Here is an 18,061-nt window from a genome sequence, read left to right as displayed (position 1 = left end):
GGTCCTTATCCAGGCACTTGTCATCTCCCGTCTAGACTACTGCAACTCTGTTTGTGCCATCAAAGCCCTGCAACTTATCCAGAATGCTGCAGCCCGCCTGTTGTTCAACCTTCCTAAGTTTTGCCATGTCACCCCGCTCCCCTGCACACTTCACTGACTTCCAGTTGAAGTTCGCATCATGAAACCCAACCTCTTTGAAGAGTATCTTAAATAACGCTCACGACGCCCCAAAAAAATCCACTTGTCTTTTCCTACTAGCACTGACTTTGCTGATCCTTTGTTGAGGGAAAATGTACTTTATACGATTGTGATGTGTTGTATCACCTAGCTATCTTAAGATGAATGCACTAATTGTAAATCGCTCTGGATTAGAGCATCTACCAAATGATTGAAATGTAAAAACGTTCTCAGAGCAGCCAGACCTGCTGGTGAGCCTCCAACACATTCATAACTCTCCTTTTCTCCCTCCCTTCTCTCGCTTCATCATTCCTAGTCTCTTTCGCACTCCCTCTCCTACCCCACTCAAAATAATGCACAGTATATACAATATATCAGTGGAGGCTGGTGGGAGGAGGTATAGGAAGACCGGCTCATTGTAATGGGTCAAAAATGTAGTTTCCATATGTTTGATACCGTTCCATTTATTTCATTCCAGCCATTACAATGAACCCGTCCTATAGCACCTCCCACGTGCCTCCACTGCAGTATACAACTATGCTATAATATACACTGTGTCCAAAACATTAAGAGCACCTGCTCTTTCCATGGCATGGACTGACCAGGTGAAAGCTATGATCCCTTATTGATGTCAAATGTTAAATCCACTTCAATCAGTGTAGATGAAGGGGAGGAGACAGGGGGGAGGAGACAGGTTAAACAAGGATTTTTAAGCCTTGAGACATAGATTGTGTATGTGTGCATTCAAAGGGTGAATGGGCAAGAGTAAATATTGAAGTGCCTTTGAACGGGGTATGGTAGTAAGTGCCAGGCGCCCTGGTTTGAGTGTTAAGAACTGCAACGTTGCTGGGTTTTTCACACAACAGTTTCCTGTGTATCAAGAATGGCCCACTACCCAAAGGACATCCAGCCAACTTAACACAACTGTGGAAACCACTGAAGTCAACATGGCCAGCATCCCTGTGGAACGCTTGACACCTCGTAAAGTCCATGCCCCAACAAATTGAGGCTGTTCTGAGGGAAAAGGGGGGTGCAACTCAATATTAGGAAGGTGTTTCTTATGTTTTGTGCGCTCAGCATAGATTAAAAGACGTAGCTTGTAGTGTAAAATCGTGAACAGAGGAATATTGTTAAAATGTACAACAGAATAATTACTCTCCCTCCCCCCTCTCTCATCAGCACCTTCACAATCTCTTGCCAATAATTAATCAATAAGTACACTTGTGACAGATTGATATTTTATTGCAAACCATGTAAATCCATATCATTAGATTCTAAGCCACTCAGACACACACATTTTCCACTCAGAAACACAGAGTTTTCCTTCAAAATTCACTCATTCTGCGATCAGTCTCTGGTTCTTTGTCTGTTCCACTTTCCTCAATCTGTTCCCTCTTTCTTTCACTCTCCTCTTCCTTCCTCCTCTCCTCTCTTCTCTTCAGAAGTTGCCTGTATGTTCAGTTTTGTCTAATGGTTAAGGTTGGGATTTGAGGAGGATATGCTGATCCTAGGTCTGTCCCTACAAGCATCTCTTACCTGGAGCCCCAATCAGGAGGGGCGGATAAAAGATCAGGACATGACGTTACAAACAAGGAAGTGACATCATTCACGTGAGTCGCGCTCCATTTCCTCATTCTCCAAGTGGTGGGCAGGTCTATAGCGGCTCACGCCCCTCCCATCCACCACTTGGAGGGCGGGGTTTCGGCAAGTGTTGTCCATGCTGCCCAATGAGGTGTACCTGTCAGGAGACGGACAGAGGACTCAGTCAGAGACTAGGACGGGGGAGAAGACAGTGAGAGGAAACAGAGGACATGCTTGATTAAGAGGTGTGTATGTCTTCTTACCCTTTATCATATAGAATACAGTAGGGCACATATAGAGTCCTCAGGAATGACCAAATATCATGATACGTCCAGTCCTGATGGAGGGAGAGCGAGAGAGAGTGGGAGGGAGAGAAACCAAGAAAGAGGGGGGAGACAAGAGAGAGAGAGAGGGAAGGAGAAAGAGAGGGGAGGGAGGAAGAGAGCATTAGAAGTATATCACACACACCCTCAGAAAGGGAACATTGCAAGCATCATGTCTCACCAGCAGGGGGTTGACCCTCATGTAGTCCGGCCATCCAGGGTCAGTGAGACACATGGGTGTGAGTGTGTGTGAGTAGGGGTCACTCATCCTGGTGCCCATACACACAGCTCTCAGCTCCGGCCTCCTCTCCTGTACCTCACTCAATGCCTGCCGAATACTGCCCTCCACTGAGAAAATCTCCAGGTCATACCTATGGGAGACAGGATGGAGCTCTGCTAAATAGTGAGCCAAAGTCTCAGTATAATATACTGTAATACATTTTATTATCAGAGTTTTGCTCAAACTCAAAGATGCAATGCAGATCAAGCTCCAACCATACACAGACTTGTTGGGGACAGAAAAAAAGTACATAGCTAACACAGAGGGATTGAGGAAACGACCTAGCGATGCTAACGCTAACTACAGAGTACATAGCTAACATATAGGGATGGAGGAAACGACTAGCGATGCTAACGCTAACTACAGAGACCGATAGCTTACCTCTTTATTGTGTCCTGGAGGAATCTCTCCATCTCTGGGAAGGGAGAGACGATGCGAATGTAGAGAGCCTTTACCTTGTCCTTACCCTCCGGATACCGCCTGTGAGGGAGGGGAAGAGAGAATAAATACGAGGTAGATTTTCCCAGTAAACAATCAATTCAGACAGGATAACACAAAATATGGGTTAAAAGTCACATATCGTCTCATTCCTTCATTCTGTGTAGACAGAAAACGGTGTGTCTCACTCACTCACTCACTCACTCACTCACTCACTCACTCACTCACCGTTTCAGTGCAGCGTAATATAGATGTAGTAGAGCAGTGCAATCTTTGCCTCCATTGAAGCCCACACAGATCTCCCCTGCCGAATACTGATCCAGAGCAGTCTCTACGGTCTTCAGAGCGTTTGCCACTTTATCACCCAGCGGTGTGCCTATGGGAGATGGCGTTCATACAGACAGTTGGGGTCATGGGAAATGTAGTCACTCATTTTTTATGGGTACTCTACCTGTCCCTCCCTCCACCACCCCTCCCTCCCTCCTTTGCTCTCACACACACACACACACACCGCTGTTGGCCAGTGTGTAGACCTCCTCAGTAGCGATGGACACAGGGTCCGTGACCAGGGGAACCACACTGCCTTTGGGCATCCCCTCCAGCAGCTGAGCCCGGGCCTTCTCCACCTCCTCAGAGCTGTCTGAATCCAGCACCAGCCTGACCCGGTGGTAGTTACTGAGCCAGTCAGGGTAGGAGCCCAGAGCCACCCTCTTCCCCCAGCCCGCCTGCAGGCGGGTCAGCACCGGGGCGATCAACGCCTCATCTGCATCCACAAACACCTACAACACAACACGGGGGAATACATAACATTATAATAGGCATCCATTGCAGCAGTGGTCCTGTGCAGGCTTTGTTCCAGCACAAACACAGCTGATTCAGCTCATCAAGGTCTTGATGATTAGTCTCTGAGATGGAACACAAGCCTGCACACCCTGTGGGTCTCCAGGACCAGGAGTGAAGTGACGTTTGTCTATATGTTGAAAACGTCCTGTCGACTGTATTGTAGTGGAGCCAGACGGTTGGTCACCTCACCTCTCGTGTGTGGAAGGTGGTCCCTGAGCCAGCGAACAGGTGCTCCAGACCGTTGAAGGCTCTCTCCAACAGAGACGGGATCCCAGGGAAGATGTAGACGTTACGCACACTCACCTGGGAATGACACAGAGACGGAACCAGGACCAGCATGACATCAAGCATCTCCAGACTCTTAAGAAAGCCGGTGGCTCCAACACACTCATATCTCCTATCATTCAAATATATTTGACCTGGTTTCAGACACTGACCATCAGGTAGAACGTTCATGTTTTCTACATGATATCATGTTATACTACAGCGTTGAAGAATACTCATTTCTGATTGGCTAGAAGGGCATTCTAGAATGGACATTAAAACGACATCGGGACGCCTTGCAATTGTAACAGTGTAGGTTCCGTCCCTCTCTTCGCCCCAACCCGGGCTCGAACCAGGGACCCTTGCACACATCAACAACTGACACCCCACGAAGCAACGTTACCCATCGCGCCACGAAAGCCGCGGCCCTTACATCGCAAGGGGAAACCCTACTTCAAGTCTCAGAGTGACGTCACCGATTGAAACGCTATTAGCGCGCACCACCGCTAACTAACTAGCCATTTCACATCGGTTACACAATCATGACGCAATATGCACCTACACATGCAGACCGTACTTGTAACAGGAAGTTATACCAACAACTGCACAAACTGAAATTTGATAAATTGTAAACGCAGGTCCAACAAGGAAAAAAAACGTAGCTAGCTAGCATTGATTTGTTTTTGCAGACATTTTTTGGAGCTCTGGTGACCTAACGTGGTGAGTGATAAACATGAATCTCTCTGGACCCTACCAATGTTCCCTCTAAACTGTGCGTGTGCACAGGCGCAACGCAGTAGAAATATCAGCCTGCACAGAGAAGCACGAGATTGAATTTCACTTAACTTTCTAGAGTTTTCCCCCCCTTAGTTAACACTATGAACATTTGTTTCCCTTTACTGTGGGAATTGTGATCGAATCAACACAATCTTAGCCACTTTCAATGCAACATACTTAGAATCTAAAACTAACTATGCAAGAGATTTTTTTGGTAGGCAGAACGCATCGAATAAGGATTATGTTGCATTGACATGCACTACTCAGCCCTTACTCTACACACAGGTGCGGCATAACCAATCAGAGCAGCAGTAGCCTATATGCAAATAGACCGTTGCCATATATGGATCTGTACAAAAGCTGAAGAACATACGCACATCCAGGTACTTTTCGCAGGTGAATTTATTAAAAACGCTGCACACTGCTCCCAAACTGTTTCACTAAGTCACGTCACTGAGTACTGCCCATATATATTTTATTTAACTAGGCAAGTCAGTCAAGAACAAATTCTTATTTTCAATGATGGCCTAGGAACAGTGGGTTAACTGCCTTGTTCAGGGATATATATATATATATATATATATATATATATATATATATATATATATATATATATATATATATATATATATATATACATACATACATACACACACACCTCAGCAAAAAACAAGAAACGCCCCTTTTTCAGGACCCTGTCTTTCAAAGATATTTGGATTTTTACGAATTAACTTCATAGTTTCTGAGCTGGTCATGGGTGAACCTCAGCCACGCTCAAGGTCCTAAACGATATCATAACCGCCATCGATAAAAGACAGTACTGTGCAGCCGTCTTCATCGACCTGGCCAAGGCTTTCGACTGTCAATCACCACATTCTTATCAACAGACTCAACAGCCTTGTTTTCTGAAATGACTGCCTCACCAACTACTTCTCAGATAGAGTTCAGTGTGTCAAATCGGAGGGCCTGTTGTCCGGACCTCTGGCAGTCTCTGGGGGTGTCACAGGGTTCAATTCTCTCGCCGACTCTTTTCTCTGTAAATCAACGATGTCGCTCTTGCTGCTGGTGATTCTCTGATTCACCTCTATGCAGACGACACCATTCTGTATACATCTGGCCCTTCTTTGGACACTGTGTTAACTAACCTCCAGACAAGCTTCAATGCCGTACAACTCCTTCCGTGGCCCACAACTGCTTTTAAATGCTAGTAAAACTAAATGCATGCTCTTCAACCGATTGCTGCCCGCACCCACCCGCCCGACTAGCATCACTACTATGGACGGTTCTGATTTAGAATATGTGGACAACTACAAATACCTAGGTGTCTGGCTAGACTGTAAACTCTCCTTCCAGACTCATATTAAACATCTCCAATCCAAAAATAAATCTAGAATCGGCTTCCTATTACGCAACAAAGCATCCTTCACTCATGCTGCCAAACATACCCTCGTAAAACTGACCATCCTACCGATCCTCAACTTCGGCGATGTCATTTACAAAATAGCCTCCAACACTACTCAGCAAACTGGATGTAGTCTATCACAGTGCCATCCGTTTTGTCACCAAAGTCCCATATACTACCCACCACTGCGACCTGTATGCTCTCGTTGGCTGGCTCTCACTACATATTCGTCACCAAACCACTAGCTCCAGGTCTTTGCTAGGTAAAGCCCCGCCTTATCTGTGCTCACTATAGCAACACCCACCCGTTGCACACGCTCCAGCAGGGATATTTTTCCTTCCAGTTCTCTGCTGCTAATGACTGGAACGAATTGCAAAAATCATTGATGCTGGAGTCTTATATCTCCCTCTCTAACTTTAAGCATCAGCTGTCAGAGCAGCTTACCGATCACTGTACCTGAATACAGCCAATCTGTAAATAGCACACCCAACTACCACACCCACTATCATCCCCATATTGTTATTTATCTTCTTGCTCTTTTGCACCCCAGTATCTCTACTTGCACATCATCATCTGCACATCTATCACGCCAGTGTTAATACTAAATTGTAATTATTTTGCCTCTATAGACTATTTATTGCTTTTCCTCCCTACTCTTCTACATTTGCACACACTGTACATATATTTTTATTTTGTGTTATTGACTGTACGTTTGTTTGTGTGTAACTCGGTTGTTGTTTTTGTCGCACTGCTTTGCTTTATCTTGGCCAGGTCGCAGTTGTAAAATAACTTTTACTCAACTGGCCTACCTGGTTAAATAAAAAAAAATAAAAAAACAGATCTTCATTGTAAATGGTTTAAACACTGTTTCCCATGCTTGTTCAATTAACCACAATTAATGAACATGCACCGGTGGAACGGTCGTTAAGACACTAACAGCTTACAGACGGTAGGCAATTAAGGTCACAGTTATGAAAACTAAAGAGGCCTTTCTACTGACTCTGAAAAACACCAAAAGAAAGATGCCCAGGGTTCCTGCTCATTTGCGTGAACGTGCTTTAGGCATGCTGCAAGGAGGCATGATGACTGCAGATGTGGCCAGGGCAATAAATTGCAATGTCCGTACTGTGAGACGCCTAAGACAGCGCTACAGGGAGACAGGACGGACAGCTGATCGTCCTCGCAGTGGCAGTCCACGTGTAACAACACCTGCATAGGATCGGTACATCTGAACATCACACCTGCGGGACAGGTACAGGATGGCAACAACAACTGCCCGAGTTACACCAGGAACGCACAATCCCTCCATCAGTGCTCAGACTGTCCGCAATAGGCTGGACTGAGGGCTTGTAGGCAGGTCCTCACCAGACATCAACGTCGCCTATGGGCACAAACCCACCGTCGCTGGACCAGACAGGACTGGAAAAAGTGCTCTTCACTGACAAGTTGCGGTTTTGTCTCACCAGGGGTGATGGTCGGATTCACGTTTATTGTTGAATAAATTAGCGTTACACTGAGGCCTGTACTCTGGAGCGATTTGGAGGTGGAGGGTCCGTCATGGTCTGGGGCGGTGTGTCTCACAGCATCATCGGACTGAGCTTGTGATCATTGCAGGCAATCTCAACGCTGTGCGTTACAGGGAAGACATCCTTCTCCCTCATGTGGTACCCTTCCTGCAGGCTCATCCTAACATGACCCTCCAGCCATACTGCTCATTCTGTGCATGATTTCATGCAAGACAGGAATGTCAGTGTTCTGCCATGGCCAGTGAAGAGCCCGGATCTCAATCCCATTGAGCACGTCTGGGACCTGTTGGATCGGAGGGTGAGGGCTAGAGCTATTCCCCCCAGAAATGTCCAGGAACTTGCAGGTCCGTTGGTGGAAGAGCGGGGTAACATCTCACAGCAAGAACTGGCAAATCTGGTGCAGTCCATGAGGAGGAGATGCACTGCAGTACTTAATGCAGCAGGTGGCCACACCAGATACTGACTGTTACTTTTGATTTTGACCCCCCCTTTGTTCAGGGACACATTATTCCATTTCTGTTAGTCACATGTCTGTGGAACTTGTTCAGTTTATGTCTCAGTTGTTGAATCTTATGTTCAAACAAATATTTACACGTTAAGTTTGCTGAAAGTAAACACAGTTGACAGTGAGGGGACGTTTCTTTTTTTGCTGAGATTTATTTATTTATATATATATATATATATATATATATATATATATATATATATAAAATGGTCCCTCCACCCCCACCTGGGATATGGATGCCCGATGAATACTTAAGGGTCGAAACGTTATAAATAAAATCACCTGGGAGCATGAGCAGCAGTGTGCGGCGTTATCCTTTTTGTTTTCCATATATGGATCTGTGCCATTCACTTTGAACTGGACTGTTTACAGCATAAGCAGTCGTGAGTAGATGAGCTTGTTTTGAGATCAAAGTGTGAGCTGCATGTAGCCACTTGTGCACATTTGTTCATATCCTCCACTAGTTAGTGAGTTATTAGTCCAGTTTTAGATCATTTGTAGTCAGCAATAGGGGAGTGGTTGCTTCCTACAAGAGCACAAAATGTGTACATGTCTAGCCATCTTTGAGATGCAAGTCAGGTAAAGAGCTTTTTTTTGTCTTAAAAGGGACAGTGTTGTATTTTGAGACAGGGTTAAATAAGTAGCCAATAGGCAGATTATAGCATTTGTCTGATTCTCTGTAATAATGGTATGGGAATAATAATGCTTTTTATTTTGTAAAGTGGTTTCTTGCATCAAACAACATTTTCAGTCACCACCTCGTCTGAAGGACAAGTGGATAAACAGGTTAATGTCAAGCCCTGCATGTTTTTTCAAAAGTCTCATGGAATGTAGGCCTACACTGAGCATCACACATCGGCTGCTACTGTAGGCTGACCGATAGAACAGCTATTTCCATGTACAAATATTATGGACTACATTTTCTCCATTGTTTTTGATGGTAGGCCACTCTGGTAGGCCTACATTATAATCAAATAGCCACAGTAGCCTACTTGACCACTGTCTGAAAACTGTAACTTACAGCAGGTACAGCCTCAGTAAATGTGCGCTGGAAGTTGCACAGAATTTTCACAACATTCAAGTTTGCGCTCAGCAGACCTGAAATTTGCTGAGTGACAAAAATGTTTTGAGGGAACATTGGTCCCTACTTTTGCAGTCATGACACAAGTGGTGCTATGCTGTCAAATCCTGCCACATATTTCTAGTTTGACCAGCTGTTTTCATAAAATTTAATTTTTTTCATTTGGTTGTCATATTGGCAGGCTTGCTAGCAACAAACTATTTAGCTAGCTTCTAGCCTAGTGTTTGATATGCAATGCGATCTCCTCGTAATGAACAGTGTTGACTGTCCTGACGAGAAGGCAAACTTTTCTAGCTATACCAGGCAAAATCGGGCATTATCAGCTCATTGTTATCGATTTATTCAAATGAATGTCAATAGAAAACATCTAATTTGCTGTTATTCTTGCTGAAGAGTTTGTGACTGTGTTAGCCATAGCTAGCTGGCTGGCTAGCAAGCAAGGGAGACGAATGTTGGCAGCGAGCATGGCAACAGGACAAAGAACAAACGACTGGGTCACGTCCATAAATATCGAACTAATCATAACGAACCACTGGGTCGAGTCTTTAGCAACCAAAATATGAGTATGAATTTGCTTATATAAGTAAAAATATCAACGATTTTTTTTCTTTTTTCTACCGGTAAATGTGTGCTTAGTATTATTTTCTTTGGCAAATGTGGTATAAACGGGATAAACAGCTTAAACAAATGCAACAAAATAAACTTTGCTGTTATTCGGCTGCAGAGGTCGGGACTGTGTTGCTGTAGCTAGTTGGCTCTGCCGTCCGTTGTTTCCAAGGTAATGTACAGAACGTGGGCGTTTATCCCTTACATGTAAAAGGAATCAGATGATGCATTTTACATCATAATGTTGATGTGACAAGTGACGCTTTACTTCTTGAAAGTCCAATATCTTGACTTGACTGCTAACATTCAAAACATTTAAGGACTGTATCAACAGTGGACTAATGACAAAAAAAATACTTAAACATATTTTTGGTTTAACAGTAGTCAGCCACTGACCAGTGGGTAGCGTAGTGGCTGTCCAGTCTGAGGGTCAGTGCCGTAGTTGAGCTTGGCCGAGCGGGGGACCATGGCTAGCTTCATGGCTGCACTCTCCCTATCCACCACCCCAAAGAACTCCTCCACCAAACGGGTCAGCTCCGGGTGGGCATGCAGCTCCTCCTCGAACGCCATGGCAACACTCTCAAAGGTGACGTCATCGTGGGTGGGGCCTATTCCCCCAGAGGTGAGCAGGTGTGTGTACTGTGGGGCCAGGAGGGCCACCTCCTTCGAGATGACCTCCTGCTGGTCAGGGATTACTGTGACACGCTGGACACACACTCCCAGCTTCCTCAGCGCTCGCAACAGGAAGGCACTGTTAGTGTCCACCGTGTGACCCTGAGAGAGAGTGGGGGGTAGAGGGAGGGAGAGAGACCCTTTAGATTAGCTAACTCCTAAGAGATAGGGACTTGAGGAGGAGGTTGTTTTCAGAGATCAGGCATATTCCACTCAGTACCAAGCCCCCATCTCCAGTATCACCTTGAGTATCTCGTCCCCGATGATGAGGATGGCTGCTGTGACAGCACCCCCCTTCTGTTGACAGGAGGTACCGCAGCTCTGGTGATTCTGGGCCATGGTTACAGTGGTGACCTGGACCTGGGCGGCCACTCTCCTCATGCGCACCGCTGCTCTACTCAGCCTGGACACAGCCTGCAGCATCCAGACCTGAGACAGAAAGAGTGGGGGAAGAGAACCAACTAGAGAGGGAGGCAGGGAAGGAGAGGGACATGGAGGAGTAGAGGAGAAAGAAAGGGGAGAATGGCTACTGAGCAGTACATACTAGTTCCAACAAGATCAAAATGTAGTCATTGGACACCAATAAGTTTGTCATCTTATTTACATAAGGCAGGGAGGGTAGACCAGGGAAGGAGTGTTACATACACAGGATTTCACCATAAATGATTGTCCAGTTAGCTATCTATTCTATTTGAAATCCAAGCATTAACTTGGAGTTATGGTGGCTCAAATGCGTTGCTGTCTAAGTTCAAGATACATGTCTGCTGTAGTTATAAGCCACCTGCCTATCTAGAGTGGCAGCCCTCATTCTCCACATACAACATTTACGTCATTTAGCAGACGCTCTTATCCAGAGCGACTTACAAATTGGTGCAGTCACCTTATGATATCCAGTGGAACAACCACTTTACAACAGTACATCTATATCTTTTTTGGGGGGGGTGGGGTTAGAAGGATTACTTAATCCTATCCCAGGTATTCCTTAAAGAGGTGGGGTTTCAGGTGTCTCCGGAAGGTGGTGATTGACTCCGCTGTCCTGGCGTCGTGAGGGAGCTTGTTCCACCATTGGGGTGCCAGAGCAGCGAACAGTTTTGACTGGGCTGAGCGGGAACTGTGCTTCCGCAGAGGTAGGGAGGCCAGCAGGCCAGAGGTGGATGAACGCAGTGCCCTTCTTTGGGTGTAGGGACTGATCAGAGCCTGAAGGTACGGAGGTGCCGTTCCCCTCACAGCTCCATAGGCAAGCACCATGGTCTTGTAGCAGATGCGAGCTTCAACTGGAAGCCAGTGGAGTGTGCGGAGGAGTGGGGTGACGTGAGAGAACTTGGGAAGGTTGAACACCAGACGGGCTGCGGCGTTCTGGATGAGTTGTAGGGGTTTAATGGCACAGGCAGGGAGCCCAGCCAACAGCGAGTTGCAGTAATCCAGACGGGAGATGACAAGTGCCTGGATTAGGACCTGCGCCGCTTCCTGTGTGAGGCAGGGTTGTACTCTGCGAATGTTGTAGAGCATGAACCTACAGGATCGGGTCACCGCCTTGATGTTAGCGGAGAACGACAGGGTGTTGTCCAGGGTCACGCCAAGGCTCTTAGCACTCTGGGAGGAGGACACAATGGAGTTGTCAACCGTGATGGGAGGAAGAGCAGCTCTGTCTTGCCGAGGTTCAGCTTGAGGTGGTGATCCGTCATCCACAACGATATGTCTGCCAGACATGCAGAGATGCGATTCAACACCTGTTCTGCCAGTCACATTCTGTTAAAGGTCTCCAAAGCACACACATCCCTGGGTCGCTCCTCTTTTCAGTTCGCTGCAGCTAGTGACTGGAACGAGCTGCAACAAACACTCAAACTGGACAGTTTTATCTCAATCTCTTCATTCAAAGACTCAATCATGGACACTCTTACTGACAGTTCTGGCTGCTTTGTATGACGTATTGTTGTCTCTACTTTCTTGACCTTTGTGCTGTTGACTTTGCCCAATGTTTGTACCATGTTTTTGTGCTGCTACCATGTTTTGTTGCTACCATGCTGTTGTCATGTTGTGTTGCTACTGTACCATGCTGTGTTGTCATGTTTTGCTGCCTTATGTTGTTGTGATGTGTTTTGTCCTTTATTTATATTGTATTTATTTTTTAAATCCCAGGTCCCCGTCCCCACAGGAGGCCTTTTGGTAAATAAGAATTTGTTCTTAACTGACTTGCCTAGTTAAATAAAGGTTAAATAAATAAAAAAAAAGTGAAGGGCGCCACGGTCATTCGGCGAGGAACAAGCCAGCCACAACCATTGCATTGGACCAGATACGGAAAAGGAAGCGAGACATCCCACTCGCACATCTTTTTCTGGTTCATATTAAGTCAATGAACTAAGCAGACCAGATCCAGCTGCTATCCCTAAAGCAAACCGGAACTATGACAACTGTTTTCAGAAGTAAACGGCCTGCGTAAGATATCTTCATTTGGCCTATGATTGGACATCATATGCTAACAGTTAGCTAGTTACCCCCTGCGCCACGCGCATATGAGTTTGTATGTAACCATGATCATTAGTTTAAAGGCAACGTGATACCCTTTCTACAGATCATAATGTATCTCTGCTGTGACAATAGATAGCAACAATCATGTATTTGATAACCCGTGTAATCAACAGACAAGTGCTTACCCTAAAGTCGCATACGTCCTCGTAATGTATTAGCCGACAAACTGCATGTCCTTCAAACACTGGGCGGCTCTGGCGAGCCAATCAAGAGCAATAAAGTGCAATCTCTGAATCCAGAAAGCCAATGAGCTGTGAGAAGGCGGGACGGAAAGTTACCACGTGTTTGTGTAGCGGAAGTACAGGGTGTGCAGTGTTGCGCTGATAACGTGGTTTTGTCTAGAAGGGATACAACTTTTTTTTCGTGGTAGGTTTAGAACTAGGTCAATGTTATGAAAATAGTTAGGATTAGCTCAAATTAAAATAAAATACTTTTGACGTCAAATTTCACAACCTGTATCCCTTCTAGACAAGACCTTGATAACACGCACCCAGAGTATGCCTTCAAGATTATTTTATGATTATAACATGATTATTATATTAACCTCGACCAAGCAAAAACACGTGTTTTAAGCCCATCTGCAACAGAGTTTACAATTCTTACAATGATTTATGATAAACCATAATAAAAACAATAAGTAGGCGGTAGATTGTACCCTATGTAGATATGTAGACTGTCCTTTGTAGCTTAATTGGTAGAGCATGGCGATTGGGTTGTAGGTTCTTTTTCCACGTTGGACCAGTACAAAAAAGGAATAAAATATGCACTCACTACTGTAAATCGCTCTGGATCGTCTGCTAAATGTAAATGTTTTTATTTTATTCTTTCTAAACTGTCAACGACAAATATTAATATGTGCGCGTGCAAATATGGTATCTACCAGCAGAGGACTCCAGTGAACAGTATTCACTATGCATAAATGACTGGGCTACGTGGAATTATCTAGACTATAGGCTATTTATCATATTTGACCTATTCAATAAGGGCCTATTCTATCATTGAACATTATTTGGTCTCAGTGATCCAATCATAAACATTATGAACTGCTATTCAGGTTTGTTCTCGTGCTCCTCGGTCAAGAAATGTTGTAGCCTGTAACATAGGCATTACAGTTGCACTATGCAAATAATAATGTGTGATTCAACAAAAACTGTGTCTATGTGGTTTAATGTCAGTTAACTCGGTTATACCGTAGGCTGGTTTGTTATTGTGGGAAGTTATCTTTTTGCGCAATCCCTTCCTGTCAAGGCCGCTCAACCGCGGGCCAGGTGCAGAGAACCACACAAACTGAGTGGCACTAGCGGCCAAGGCAAATGACGTTACCATTTGTTCGCGGAAGTGGCTTTTTTGTGTTGGTAAAAAGGGGGAGGAAAGGAAGAGAAACTAAAGAAGAAAAGTTTCAGCCCTCTTTCTAAAGAAATTCATATTCACACTGTACGACAGCTGGCGATTTGAAGCTTCACATTCAGCCACTTGTGTAATTTAGTTAGAGGTAGGCCTACGGGACAACAACAGCTGGGAGAAAACAAGAGGCACAAAAGGGACAAGGAGGAAGATAGCTGGTAAGTTCTCCTGACAAATGTTCAGCACACTTCTCTGGGCATGGTTTGGCCTTGAATTTTAAGGGTTGCGTGTTGTAACGTGGTAGAGAGACGTTTTAGGACATTCCAATACTAAAGCAATAACATTCTGTCTGACAGATGACTATTATTTGCTATAGGCCGATTGTAGGCTGCATTACTTTTTGTTGTGCCATCAGTTCGATGTTGGCGAAACAATATTTTGCTGATATCTATTCTAGCAAGACTGCTGAGTTCAGTGTGGCCGTACTACGAAAAAAATGTAGTTATTGCAACATTGCGAAATATAGCCTAGTGATACAAAGTAACTAGTTTAGGCCGCACATTAAACATTGTATCCATTCAACAGAAGTCGCAAACAACCGTGTTTGTCACCTTTGGGTGTTTTCAAAATAAAAGTGGTTTGCTGCATAGGCTACTAGAAATAGTGAGTTCTGTAGGCCTGGGTCCCTGGGATATCATTACTTTCCTCACACCAAGTTGTCCAACTCTGTCATTTAAACTGTTCTGGTAACACTTTATAGACCTACACGAGTACCAATAAAAGTAACAGCATTGTTTGTATTGACATGTTGTTTACGTATTACTATAGCAGTATGGAGTTTGTTTGTTTTTCTACACGTGGAACAGGAACTGACCACTATTCCGCTTATGTAAACTCCACAAGACCTACTATGCAATGGAAACTATGCTACTGTTCTTACTATGTAAAAACATGTTAATGCAAGAATATTACTAAATGAATCCCAGTGTTACTACACAGGTTTAGAGAAACTGAATCTAAAGTCTGACTAAAAAGACTGGTTTTGGCTTTCTGTAAATACTCTAGTTCTTTTTCAGCGACCTAATTAGAAGTTAGGATTACGCTACATTTCTGTGATGTGCAATATATATCTTTAGCATATTGTCAAGATGGCATTGTCATGGAGATGCTTTAATGTTTCAATAGGTCTAGGTTCTATATTGTCATGGAGATGATTTAATGTTTCAATAGGTCTAGGTTCTATATTGTCATGGAGATGATTTAATGTTTCAATAGGTCTAGGTTCTATATTGTCATGGAGATGCTTTAATGTTTCAATAGGTCTAGGTTCTATATTGTCATGGAGATGATTTAATGTTTCAATAGGTCTAGGTTCTATATTGTCATGGAGATGATTTAATGTTTCAATAGGTCTAGGTTCTATATTGTCATGGAGATGATCTAATGTTTCAATAGGTCTAGGTTCTATATTGTCATGGAGATGATTTAATGTTTCAATAGGTCTAGGTTCTATATTGTCATGGAGATGATCTAATGTTTCAATAGGTCTAGGTTCTATATTGTCATGGAGATGATTTAATGTTTCAATAGGTCTAGGTTCTATATTGTCATGGAGATGATTTAATGTTTCAATAGGTCTAGGTTCTATATTGTCATGGAGATGATCTAATGTTTCAATAGGTCTAGGTTCTATATTGTCATGGAGATGATTTAATGTTTCAATAGGTCTAGGTTCTATATTGTCATGGAGATGATTTAATGTTTCAATAGGTCTAGGTTCTATATTGTCATGGAGATGATTTAATGTTTCAATAGGTCTAGGTTCTATATTGTCATGGAGATGATTTAATGTTTCAATAGGTCTAGGTTCTATATTGTCATGGAGATGATTTAATGTTTCAATAGGTCTAGGTTCTATATTGTCATGGAGATGATTTAATGTTTCAATAGGTCTAGGTTCTATATTGTCATGGAGATGATTTAATGTTTCAATAGGTCTAGGTTCTATATTGTCATGGAGATGATTTAATGTTTCAATAGGTCTAGGTTCTATATTGTCATGGAGATGATTTAATGTTTCAATAGGTCTAGGTTCTATATTGTCATGGAAGTGTAACTATTTGTTTCAGACAACAATGATCATTTAAATCATCTGTAACAAGCCCTGACTAAAACAGTGCTCTGTAGTTGGCTACGTGCCATACAGAACATTCAACAACAAGCTGTGATGCTGGACCCTTCATTAGCCTATGATTCGGGCTCTATTGGTGTGGCCAGATACGTAAACACACACAGTTGTTATGGTTACCTACACCTCAGTCTGTGATGGGACTACTGTTGTTCGACAGCTGGCCTGGTCCTGAGCCCTATACTACGTATGTGGTTTGAGGAGTTAGCGAGGTAACTTTGGTCAACTCTTGAGTTCAACTCGGGATAACTGGTACCACGACAGTGGCTCACCTTTTAGCCAGATACATTTCTATGGCAACAAATCCAGAACTAACCTGCCCCTGGGCAGGCTTACTCAGGGTTAACTCCATGTATCCTGAATGAAGTATCACGAGTTAAAGACCAATAAAATCAAGTAAAACATGTGTATAACTTAATACAATTATTATATCCATAGGAGTGGGGGAAAGGTGCTCATGTATTGATAAGCACACTAAAGAAGACATTAACGGTAGTAAAATAAAGACGGCACTTCAACAAGCCTATTTTACACCAAAGCCTGCTGAATTTGCAGCATAACTCTTTTCATTTTGCACAAATGAAGACGTGGCACTGACTCGCCCATGGATGGATGTTTCAGACTTGTCTCAATGAACAGTTTGGCGTTTGACCAGACACGTGTGGCATGCATGCGCAGTTACAAGCCTGCTAGAGTTAGCAGCAGGCATAAAAGCAACATCCACTGTTGTAGTACGGATGAAGCCTGAGCTGGAATGTGACTAAAGCTGGCTAGCTTTAGAAAACCCTGAGTAGATCTAGGTTTAATCATAGTATACCACTCTGATGGTTTGGAGACACCCCAGACAGACAGGAGTCAGGGATGGAGTGGATAGAGTTAGGCCTATGTGTCTGAACAGACTGCTTCATAATATGCCCAGCTCCTATATCACACTCTCACACACTCCTTAAACTCACTGTCAGTGGGTTATCTCTCTGATGGTGATGAAGAGGAGGAAGGCTTGACTGACTGCTGCATGGCTGGGCCTGGGGATAATACACTCTGAGAGACAGAAATGTCAGTGATAGAAATGTACACACACACACACTACCAACTAATCTATTAATCTATCTGTCAATCAAAGACATCCTGTCTGACACAGAGTTTCACAATCCACCTCAGACCCTCTCAATCAAACCGGTTCTGCCCAGTCTAATGCAGACCCTATCAATCAAAAGCAGAACCAATCAGTCCTGTCTGTGTGATAAGCTTGGCTGGGTGACACCTTTCGTTAACTCCCTTTTGATTTGTCAGACAGGTGTGTGTATCTCCGCTCAAAATTAAGTGTGTGCGAGCTCGTGCACATATGCATGTGTGCCAGCCCTTAGTTGCAATTGGCATCAGTCTTGGATTTCACTCAGCGTCAGTTTGTGTATCAATATGAGGCAGTGTCTGACATATAGCTCACTGCCAGAGAAAAAAGCCAAGCAGCTGGCTAGATACTGCTCTGTGTTAGCTGGCAATATACTGTTTCAGCTGTTGTGAG

General features: G+C 44.0%; 2 protein-coding genes across 3 annotated transcripts in view; one reads left to right on the top strand and one right to left on the bottom strand.

Moving 5' to 3' along the window:
• Window positions 1-1,396: 1,396 nt before the first annotated feature.
• LOC115176820 (FAD synthase) lies at window positions 1,397-13,207 on the bottom strand. The gene is made up of 10 exons (XM_029737146.1): window positions 13,130-13,207; window positions 10,719-10,936; window positions 10,200-10,577; window positions 3,832-3,945; window positions 3,311-3,578; window positions 3,028-3,175; window positions 2,743-2,841; window positions 2,263-2,452; window positions 2,022-2,095; window positions 1,397-1,915 (listed from the first exon to the last, which is right to left on the bottom strand). The coding sequence occupies exons 2-10, from the start codon at window positions 10,896-10,898 to the stop codon at window positions 1,780-1,782; spliced, it is 1,587 nt and encodes a 528-aa protein (XP_029593006.1). The 5' UTR covers window positions 10,899-10,936; window positions 13,130-13,207; the 3' UTR covers window positions 1,397-1,779.
• A 1,040-nt stretch (window positions 13,208-14,247) lies between these two features.
• The window catches only part of LOC115176818 (SHC-transforming protein 1), a 28,888-nt gene continuing 25,074 nt past the window's right edge, over window positions 14,248-18,061 (top strand). For both annotated transcript variants that reach the window (XM_029737145.1, XM_029737144.1), the window contains exon 1: window positions 14,248-14,566. The gene's annotated coding sequence lies outside the window, so the exon portion shown is untranslated. The remainder of the gene's footprint in view (window positions 14,567-18,061) is intronic.

Source organism: Salmo trutta, chromosome 37, assembly GCF_901001165.1.
Source record: "Salmo trutta chromosome 37, fSalTru1.1, whole genome shotgun sequence".
Taxonomy (NCBI): domain Eukaryota; kingdom Metazoa; phylum Chordata; class Actinopteri; order Salmoniformes; family Salmonidae; genus Salmo; species Salmo trutta.
Note: the sequence above shows the minus strand (reverse complement) of the source record. Positions and strands in the feature narration are given on the sequence as shown.